Genomic DNA, 11,373 nt, shown 5'->3' with positions numbered 1-11,373 from the left:
TTCCCTACAAAAACTTCCCATTAGGTTTCCCTCATTCTCCCATTTAATGTAGTGAACCACGAAACCAACCCTTCAAACAGCCAGGACCTGTTTTGTTAAGAGCTAGGAGCACAGCTCTTCGCATCAGTATGAATCAGTCTGCCTGGTGTGCAAACAGAGTATGTACCCCTTCATTGTCCCCTCAGGGTTTAATTGCCCATCTTAGGGAAAGTGCAGCTTAAGGTTCGTAAATTAGTAGGATCTTTTCTTCACACATCTTCCTTTAGGACGACCTAGATGACAAACCTTGCCACAGCAAGCTTTATTTGTCCTTTTGGGCAGAGCTCCTCTCTTGGATCAGCTGAATCCAGGCAGCACTAGGACAAGCAGTGCAAAGGCCAACCATCTCTTCAGAATACAGCTTCCTCTAACAATACAAAAGTCTTAAAGAAACAAAAATGCCCCCTTAGGTTTTAAGTCTTTGATGCTTCAATTGCAATACTTCTACACAGGACTACCATAGAATATTCACGCATAAAGAAGAGGAATTTAGCATGAGTCATGAAAGTTGAGAGAGTAACACAAACAGTCAAAGTGTACTTTTGGAAGGAAAACTACTCCTCCAACTAGTGAAATATCTGCCTTGAATCACAGAAAGGCTCTGTCTATAAATCAAATACACTAGTAAACAGCAACGGCCTTCTCAAAACTGAGGTATCCTACTCAAAGAGTATGTATTTAGCATTTACCTTCGTAATATTTTATCTTTGCAGCAGCTGCATTAGCATAAAGATGACTGTCCAGAGGGAGGAATACACAAATGTGCACAGGAGGAAGGGAACTCGCTGGGAAGAAAACGTGGTCCCCATTCCCTGTGTGGAATTTTGCACAGTATGTCCTGTTCCTCCTAAAACAGGAGACATCCCCATGCCCTCCCACCCAGCCCCAAGGACATGCCTGTTCCCCTCACCAATTGCCACTATATACCTCCGTAATGACAAGCCAGTGCTACAGTGCAAACCTGGCAGCTCCTTCCATTTCACACCAAACAGAGGTGCAGCTATGAGATACACAGGCACTGCAAAAGCATCAAGACCCAGCCACCAACATTGCTTGGGAGGACAAAAAGAGCAGGCACACTTGACAGTTTGAGGGTCTCCATTTCACGCATGCTTGCAAACCCCATGGCAAATGCGTCACACCTCTGCCAGGAGATGAGGGATTGTACAATAGGCAAAGAGGGCAAAAGGACAGAAAATGCTCTTCTCAACATCAAGGAGAACAAAAAAAAGAGGGCAGCCAGGAGGTTTTACTCCTCATGTCTACATCCCACTCTTAACCAGCAGTTTACCTTGACAACAAAGCTTTCCAAGAAAAGGAAGACTTGGGCACTTGAGCAATGGCCTTGGGAGATCCCAGCTTTCTGCCCAGGAAACAGCAAAAAAAAAACCAACCCTCCAGCATATCACATATCACCTTCCTACTGAAGCATGACAAAGAAGAGAATATATGGCAGAAGAGGCCAAAGAGGGGAAAACCAGGAATCAATAGGATCTAACAGAGCGTGACGGAAAATCACTTCCCCCATAAAAAGAGGTTACTTGCCAGGTTAATGAATCTTTTCTGTTCTGTACTTAGACACCCAGGAAATGGAAGGGGTCACAGGAGCAGTGTGGGTGGGAATGCAATCCCTAGAACATGCTTTCAAGAACAATCAAAGGTTAGAGATCAAATCCAGGCAGCGGTCAACTGCACAACACATCAGCAGCTTGATACACTGGCCAGCTGCAGCTGAGAGCGTCACTGAGCAAAATACACTTCCAACGTCAACAACGCAGCAAATAACAGGCTTTTCTTCCAGGGCAAGAACAGTCCAACAGGCCATGACAGCCCCCCCCCCCAAAAGGGTCAACCCCAAGAGTCAGAGCATCTCTGCCTTCCCAGGTCAGCAGAGCCAGAGTGGACAAAACAAAATGGTCTGTGAGTCTCTGAGTAACTGCCATAGAACCACAAAAACCAGACTGCACCAGGAGTCACCCTGTGCAAATAACTTAGAAAGATGCTGGCCCAGTGGCCGAACTTCTCAAAACTCACTGGTAGGTAAAGAGCTGTGCTTTACTCTTGTCGATAACACAAAGGCAGCAGACAATGCAACAGAGAAGCAGCTGGACAATGGCAGGGTACAAGATCTGGTGGCCACAGAAGTCTGACCTCTGGAGTATCAAACACATTCAAAGGCAGGTGCATAGAACTTTGAACCTCAGTTTCGTCTGACTGGAGTCCTGCGAGGCAGGCTCCATAAAAGAAGTACAGACCCTTGCTGTTTTATCACTCCCCCACCCACATCTAGCTTAAGCTACTGACAGTAGGTTACCCTAGAAATGCTCAAGTTACTTAAGCCCAAGATACTCAATAGAGGAAATGCAGGTGCATTATTTCCATCCTTTTCAAGGCCACTAAACTTGTAGGTCACTATATTTGTTTCCCCCATTGCCTGCCAGAATCATTTACCAACTGTTGCTCTCTAATCTGGGGCCTCTTGACTCTGGTACAGCTCAAACACCTCTGTCATGCAGCTGTCCGAGCTTCTCCTCCAGCAGTTGCTTTGTTTGCTACCCACTACCCAACTTCTGCAATAGAAGCACAGCTAAAAGCCAAAAGCCCTTTTGTTACCCGTATTTGATGCAGAGTCAAAATAGACTCATTGTACAGGATAGCTGTTCAAGACAGAGTTCCATCTCATGTCATTCAAGTCTACCTTCACACCCAAGGAGCTACATCACAAGCTCCAAAGGAGACCTAGTGCTGGAATTTCTGCAAGAGGGAGTTTTGCAAACATGCAATATTAAATGCACTGGATTTGCAATTTCAGTGTATTTAAGTTTTTTTAAATCTGGAGAATATCCAAGCAAAACCGATGTTTCACTGAACCAATACCTTCTGCCAACACACACATCAGCACAGACAGAGCTCTGCTTCCACAACAGACATCTGCCCCTGGCCTTTCCGTCAGGTACAGCCACTGCTAATGGGAAGCAGGGTACACTTTGTAAATAAATCTCCTCCAAACTCTGCTTTCTGAAATGGATGAACAACCCCCAGCAGGTCTCACCTGAAATTCATCACACAAAACACCAGTGAAACCAGATAATTTTACCAAAGTGCTGAGCAAAATGAAAACGCTGCTGATTAGAGATAATGCTATTTGCAGTGCCATGGAAGTTCAAAGTTGCACTAATGAGACGTAGGAGACTGGCAACACCCACAGTTATGACATGAGAAGTGGAGAAAGGTAATTCTCAGCACCCTCCAGGACTGTATCAACAAGCTTTTAATAAGGAGACAAAGGGACACAACCATACTCCAACACTAACTCTCAACAGGAGGACATAAAATGTTCAGCAGACTTGAACTTCTGTCTCGTAACACCGTGGTAGCGTTTGCTCTGCAAACAGCTCTGGTGTTTGTGGATGGGGAGGTTAAACAGATGCTTTTTGCTTGGGTGCTGACATTTGCAGGAATACAAAATTACATGAGAGGATGTGAATTTCTGTTCGGGTCTAAAGCTGAGCTGATTCATGGACTGGCAGCAGCTGCAGGTCTCTGACAATTTGTATCAGTCAAACCAGAGGGTGATTTACTAGTGGCTGGGATTTCGCGTGGGCTTCCTTCTCAACACGCAATTTAAGATTGCTCTTCATTCCAAGCTGGGCTGACACAAACTGGCCAAGAAAGAGCAATCAATCATTGAGAGTTCTTTAATCAAGGGCTTCCTTGCACATTTAAGCAGTTTCTATTGACAGGGAACCTTCCTGTTCACAGGAAGTGCTAGAGTGGATCTGAACATCAAAGTACAGGCGCCCTTGGAGATCAGCATTTCTGGGAGCTCAGCTACAACAAAGGAGAGGGGGGGGAAAAAACAAACCAGAAAACCTAGTAGCTGTATTGAAACAAGAGTCCATCCCTTCAATCATCCATCCCTTCTGATCAGCAAAACCACATTTCAGCACTAGTTGAAAGCAGTGCTGATGCAGATTCACACCTGCAATACTCACGATCTGGGACAACGAACTCGTTCAGTGTCAGAGGTGCCTCCTTTCTTCTAGGGTTTCAAATCTCAAAAAGATACAGACCTCCCCATCAGGTCAGTGTTCTCGTCAGTCCCAGCACCACCTCCTTCTCACAGACAGCTCTGGACTCTGATTCACAGAACCCAGCCTCATCATTTCCCTCACGATTCTGGAAGGAAAGGGGAGATAGGCACAGCAGCCCACCCATTACAGCCCATTGAACAGAACTGGTTCATCAAGCACAACACAGCAGGTAAATGCACACAATAGCACAGGGCTGCTCTTAGGTGAGCAAGGATGGAAGATCCTACTGATCACTGGAGGAGCATGAGTTACTGCTTAAGTGGTAGAGGAGATGGTGTACCCTACAGCCTGGGGGAGAAAGCATTGCAGAACACCCAAGGCAAAACGCAGAGAAGGATTTGAGCAATCACTCAGGCAGGGACTGGAGAGAGCTTCAGGAAAAGGGAGATGGGGGAATATCTGAAATGGATCTGTAGGAAACACAGGGGGAAGCAGGCAGAGAGCACAAGGGTCTCTGCAGCAAAGGCAATGAGAAAGAAAAGGAAATTGACATATTAGGGAAAGGAGGCTAGAAAATGCAGTGTGTCAGACACACAGCACCTGCAATTTCCCAAGTACAAATGTGTGAGCCTGAACATGCTGCAGCGAGTAGCTGTAGTCAACAGCTCCTCCCCTGCCTGAGGCAGCAGCCCCTCACCTGGGAGACATTCGTGAGCACAGTTTGAGCAGTGAGAAAGAGCTGGCTTACCAATAAAACGCAGCTAGTTCTTGCATTAGCCATTCAGCAAGGCGTAGGCAGACTACACAGTAGGTTAGGACAGGAAGAGAATAAAAACTCCAAGTGCAACTGTGAAGGTAGAATACAATTACACAAGTAGAAAGCACCTCGAACCAAAATCCTCAGTTTTGTGGACTTCTGAAGCCTAGAAGGCCTGCAGCACAGTTTCTAAATGCCTTTGTCTGGGGCTCTGTGACTTACTAATCCACAAAACACCTGAGGAAGGAGCAGTCTTCATTGATCAAACCTGAGCAGGCTGTGGACAAGGGCATACACCTGCGAAGTACACCCAGACTACACAGTTCAATAAAAGCTCTACAAGATCATTGCAGAGAAGACAATGACAATTCCAAACACCTCTTTCCCACCCTCCCACCCTTCTTTAAGGAAAGAAGACAAGTCCCCTGTCCTAAATTTGCCCATCCCTTGTCCTGTCCATTGCTAAATCCCAAGGTGTAGGTGTAACACTGAGCATCACATCTCACACGGGACAAGTAGACCCAACACACCCCAAGAAATGTTACAGAGCAAGCATGTTTTTGTCAGTCCCCAAGTAGACAGCTGAACACTGAAAGGACTTCAGACCTGGATCTCAAGTGCTGCTTTTCACAGTGATCATAAGATTTTGCTTTCAAATTTGCCAGGCCAATGGCTTCTCTACCTGGGAATCTCAGCTGCAAAAAAATGGTTAGTGGTTATTTTTCCTTTAAGCCACATCCATTAACTTGTGCTTGACAAGGATTATAATAAAAGCCACCTTAAACCTTCTCTTTGAGGAGGAAGCTTCTGCTGCAGCGCTAGCGCACTGCAAAACACAGCCTCCCCAATGGCAAAGGGCTACCGCACTGAATGCGTATAAAGACAGTGTCTCCCATAGTCCTAACCCACCTGTTTTCCACTCTGTAACTGCTGTCACCTCCCCAAAGCAGGTAAATTAAAGAGTGAACAGCCTGTTCTCTCATTCTTTCCCAGACCACCCAAAAAGGCTCAACTTCCTCCTTGAACATTTAACCCTTCCCACTGGCTAGCAGGGAAAATACATTATGGGAATGATTGCTGGTGGGAGCTTTCTCCTTCCTCTGTAAGCGTTTGTATCAGCATTGAGGAATCCACAGACTGGGTCATGTCCCAGACTCTTCCCTCAAAGCACACATGTAAGTATTGATGACAAAGACAGGAGGAAGGAAACTTTCTTTTCTGGAAGCCCACATGGCTTCTGATATCTGGAGACCAGGGGTCAGGTCCCAGCACTGCTACACCATACTGACTGCCCTTGGGTTAGCTGGTGGCTTCCACCACCACCTTCTACAACTCAAAGCCCCACGACAGAGGCACTGGTACTTTCACCACAACTGCACTGCAGCTCCCTTGGACTTTTCACACCAGCTCAGAGGCTTCAAAGCTTTATGGAAAGTCCATAAGATGTAAATGAGATTCCTCCACTGGATTGTGGGATTCCCAAGTGAAGGGCGGGTTGGCATACACTCTGCTACTGCTCCTGCCATTGCCAAACCAAATCAATCTTGTGAAACTGCAGGAAGACCCTCATCAAGACTTGAGTGGGCTGGATCCACGGTGCAGCCTGCAAAGAGCTTTCAAATTGCCCTGCTGCCATGATGGATCTGTGCTTCCCACAAAGAAAACAGCACCTGCATCCCAGTCCAAACTCAAGCAATGTTCAAGTGCCTTGAACATTACAGATCCTCCCTCCCCTTTCTCATTTGTTTACCCCCTCGAGGCTTTCAGTTCCTAACAGCAAGTTCCTCAGCTGCCCACAGAAATGTCTGCACGCGACTTCAGATGTTTGCACCACAACCCAAATGAAATCCACTCTGCAGAACAAAGGGCACTGTGCCTAATCAGAGGGAGGGCTAGGAGGAACGGAATGACAGCGAAGCACAGCTTACAACCCTCTGTGAGAGACTGCCATCTTGGGACAGCACTCAGGGTGAGACACCTCTGGCATGGGGCACTTTGAACCTGGTGGATCAAACCAGCAGCTGGAGCAGGAGCAGGGATGCACAGTGGTAGTCTGCGACTGGGCAAGCAGCATCCACACTTGAAGGAGCAGGGGGTTGGCAGGAAAAACTGCACTAGCATTGTCAAACTGCTTCTCAAAGAACTTTTCTGGTGACAAAGCAACAGGAGACTGTTGCAAAGCAACAGGGACTACTGCTCTGTTCCCTAAAGGTGCCCCCTCACACCTCCTGCCTTGGTTCTTCCCCTTCTGAGCTCACATTCCAAGCACTCCACAAAATCCATCAGAACTTACCTCACTTCCTAGGTGCTATCTCCCTGCCAGAGCCCTGCTCCCATTTCACAGCCTCCTCTGCATGCCCAGGAGCACTACAAGCAACGGCCCACAGCACAAGCCAGGTCTCTGATCGAAGTCTCATGGAAAGAAGCTGAACTAGCTTACAAGGCTCATTTGTACCCACATGCAATTCCTCCCCAGCCTGGCTCTCCTCAGCAAGCCCAACCCTCCCGAAGAGTGGTACTTGAGACACACACAGCCAGCAGGAGCCCTAGACCCTTTTGGCCTCTGCCTCAGGAGCGCATGGCTAGGCAGGCAGGTCCACCTGCCTCCTAACGCAAATATCTGTACAGAGAAACACCACATCACCTGTTTGGCCTGAGAGTCAAAACTTACAGGTTGGCCTGTGTCCAGGCTTGGTCAGCCTTTAGACAGAACAAGTCACACAAGACTTAAGCCAGAGCACACAGAAGCAGACCCCACCCTGGAAGATGAGCTACTGAGGGAAATGCCAGGCTCTGGTAAATAGCACTGCATCTCCAGGTCACAAAGAGCAGAAGGCACCATGCTAGAGGCCAAAGTACCCAGGAACCAAGATGCCGAGAATAAACAGCAGCTTTTTCTTCTTGCCTGCTGATTTTAGCAGGTGGAAAAGTGCCTCATCACAGGCTTGCCACTGGAGTGAAGGGGTCATCGAGTCTGTAAACATTCAGGGGACAAGTTACCCAGTGCCCAGCTCTCCTTCCTATTTATGTCTCCTACCTTCCTTCGTTGACTGTAGTTGGACTATACCATCTCCAGAGATCACTTTGAACCTCAGAGATTCTGCTTTTCATCTCAAATTAAAGTTCATATAAGCTTGCACCAAAATAACTACCACAACAAATTACAGCCTATTTAATTCCTTTGGTTCCAGTTTGCCTGAGGAGCCCCAGAAGGATGTTCTTGTTATTTTTACCACGCATCCATAGTTCCTTGTGCTGCCTGTTAGGCAGCTTCACTCCAGCTTGCACCCTGGCCTGAGTATCCTTAGCTGGACCCTCTGAGCAGCAGATCTATCTGAAGCACATGTCAAGCTTACAGCATTTTTCCATCTATAATGCAACAAATCTGGGCAGGAACCTTTGTACCATTCCCTTTGAAAAGCTTCAGTGACCTGATTCAACACTCAGCAAAACCCACCCAGCAGAGTCAGCACTGTCACCTTCCCTGGCAACTCAAACTGATAGTGCAGCTTTGCCTCAGCTGCGTCTTTATCAGCCATTCAGGCATTTCCCCCACTCTTTTGAACCTACCAAAAAAGCACAAAAGCAGCCACAGATTAGGAAAAGGAAATTCTGAATGCCTGGAGTTAAGAGATTGAGCACCAGTGGAGTTCTGGCCCATCAGCTGAGCCCTGGTAACTGGGCATGTATTTATACTAGTAGCTCAGTAGTTGCAGTGATTTAGGAGGTTACTGCCCTGTGCTGTCCATCCTGCCTTGCTGATGGAGATTATTATACCCTTAGCTAATGCAACAGAGAGGAGCGTGTGCCAGGCTTTTCACTGCCAGTCTAGCAGATCAGCCATCGACAGTATGCACTCAACCTCAGGGCATGAGCTGCAGGGGTGAGGAACTGGCAAGCTTTCACTTTGTAACCTGCCAGATCTAAATCCATCACAGCCTCTGGGTTACAGCCATTAGCCTGCATCAAGAAAGAAGTAAGCACTACAGTTTTAACAGCTTTGGAAAACATCTAAGTGGAGCAGCAGCTTGTCTTCACAGTGGGCTGAGCTGCAGCCACAAGACCATGCACAGTAGCTTGTGCCTACAGCAGCAATGGAAACATCACCGTAAGTCTCACAGTGCCAGCTCACTTTCCACAGACCATCAAAAACTTTCCCTTGAAGAACATGCTGGGCACCTGAGCTTTTCACAGTGGGTCTGGAGTCATTGCTTCCTGCCAGTCATGCTTCTAGACAAACACTGACACTGTCCCACTGCTGGAGAAACTTAGGCCCAAGGAGGTCAAGAACAGAGCGCAGTAGACTTTCTATACAGGCACTAGACAACAGCCCTGACAGAGGCTGTCTTGGAGGGACAACTACATTAGAGGTATCTTCACTTCTTTTCACAGAAACTGATTTTTTCACCCATTAATCTTGGCTGAACTAACCCTTTGGGGTGGCATTCGCAGCAGCAAACGCTTGCCTAGCTCTGTGGAAGGTCTAGCACTGGAAGAGGAAGAAAGGTGCAAATGCAAGGCAGGAGGAGGAGGAGAGGCAGGGTCTGACATGGGTCCACATGGTAGAAGTTCTGCTTGCTTTGTTTTGGGGCAGACTTTAAAAATGAGAGCCGTTCAAGGCTCAGAGGTAGGTACATGGTATGTAAGGAGTGATTTATTCCCCAAGTGCTCTGCACTTTAGGTTGATACAGGTTATATGGAGATAAACTGGATCAGAGGGCCAGGAAGCACAGCCAGTCAGGACAGACTGAAAGAGCAAGAGCCTCTTTCTTCTATGGAAAAGATGACTGCAACTTGAGAAAGCCAGTAACAGGGCTTACTGGTGGCAAGGGCTGCAGGAGAGCTGAAGGCACCATGCTGTCCTACACACACACAGAGGCTGGTGGGAAAGCCACTTTCTCTGAACAGCAGGACTGAAGCCTCAGGTCAGACAACAGGAAAGCTAAAGCAGTGCTGGGCTACGCTGCCTGGCAGCTGCCACCACAGGCAGATGTGTGCCAGTACTGTTGGGAACACCAGCCTGGTGCTAGGCTCCAGAAAAGGACCGGGTGACCTCCAGAGGTCTTGCTCACTCCTGCCTTTTTACCAGAAAGAAGACATTGGAAAAGTATTACATGTAAACACTGAGAAGTCAGAATATAAAGATCATTTCTGTGACTGATCCTGACTGAATTGAATTGACAGGAATAACACAAGGTTTTTCTACCCACCAGGAGAAAAGGTGAGGATGTACAAAGAAGAGAGGCTGCTGTTGGCAGTCCAGGCTCTTCTCTGTGTACGTGCAGAAGTGAAAAATAGAAAGCCTGGGTCATGGGGGGACTGCAGAAGAAACAAAGGCTCTTAGAGAAGAGGCAGATAAATGGCAGGTTAGGGAAATATTTATTTTTTCCCTTTCTGCCACAGGTTCCCTGTCTGATGTAGGTGAGTCAAATAAAGTAAATGTTCTCCCTGTGGTACTTAAAGGAGCATTCCTCATCCTCCATGTACTTGACCTGACAGTGACACCAAACAGCCCCAAGTGCAAGTGAGGCACACCGGAGCTGATGCCATACTTCTGAGGAGAAATCAAGGATAACACATTTTCAGATGAGAAGGCCAAAGCACTGCACCTGCAGGTCTTCAGGTCTGAACCATAACCCTTACCTCCAACAACTAGTTTCACTGGAAAGAGAGAGACACAAAGTCATTACCATTTAGAAGCAGACACAAACACAGCAAAGCATCTTTGGGTGGGCTGGATCCCACATTTATTAAAAAGAATTAACACCCCCACACCCCAACCCATACATCAAATCACAAATCACTGATCAAGGGAATGTTTTGTGCAAAAAATACTCTGTGGAGAGGACCAAGTTGAATAAAATCCACCACTCACATCACAGCCCGCGTGCAAAGCCAGTGAAACAATGTGCTATATAAGACAGAGGAGCTCCAATAGACGTTGCCTTGACAGAGCTCATCTATATGAGCAGATATGGCTACGAGTCCCCTAAAAAAACAGTCAGGAAAGAGCTGATAACAGCAGCAGCTATCACCAAGGGACACTGAGGAACAGCCAGAAGAGCATTTGGGAGGCAGAGCCCCAACTTAAAAGACCAAGAACACCACACACAAAGGAACTCCTTCCTTTTTTCGATTCCTACATTAAGGAAACAGGACTTTGCACAAAGTTACCTGTAAATGGAACAAGACTAACAAGGTACCGATTGCCAATTTGACAGCAAAGAAGCAATTCACAAGACCAAAACATTTGCCGATATCTGGAACCAGAAAGAGTAACAGTCACATCAAGAACACTGCCCAGATTCCGAAGAGAAAACCTGTGATCATATTCCCTTCGAATTAAGGTATTAGAGGTGACAGTAGCTCTTGGATAAATCAAAAGGTTCAAAACGGTTATAGGGAGCTCGGAAACAACTGACTGCAATCTAACACGGGAACGAAGAACTCTGAAAAAGGGATGGAGGGAGCAGCTGGAGGCTTCCTGGAGAGGATGCGGTAACTTGCACACGGGCAACAGAAAGTATCCGGATGCACGGGCGG

General features: G+C 47.1%; 1 protein-coding gene across 1 annotated transcript in view; it reads right to left on the bottom strand.

Moving 5' to 3' along the window:
- The window catches only part of LOC104407128 (tolloid-like protein 2), a gene marked incomplete at both ends in the record, with an annotated part of 77,987 nt that extends 66,897 nt beyond the window's left edge, over nucleotides 1–11,090 (bottom strand). Inside the window, 2 exons of the mRNA XM_010016315.1 lie at nucleotides 10,474–10,491; nucleotides 11,005–11,090. Coding sequence (XP_010014617.1) covers nucleotides 10,474–10,491; nucleotides 11,005–11,090 — 104 coding nt within the window. The remainder of the gene's footprint in view (nucleotides 1–10,473; nucleotides 10,492–11,004) is intronic.
- Nucleotides 11,091–11,373: the final 283 nt, after the last annotated feature.

The sequence above is a fragment of the Nestor notabilis genome, unplaced genomic scaffold, assembly GCF_000696875.1.
Source record: "Nestor notabilis isolate BGI_N333 unplaced genomic scaffold, ASM69687v1 scaffold6096, whole genome shotgun sequence".
Lineage (NCBI taxonomy): Eukaryota > Metazoa > Chordata > Aves > Psittaciformes > Psittacidae > Nestor > Nestor notabilis.
Note: the sequence above shows the minus strand (reverse complement) of the source record. Positions and strands in the feature narration are given on the sequence as shown.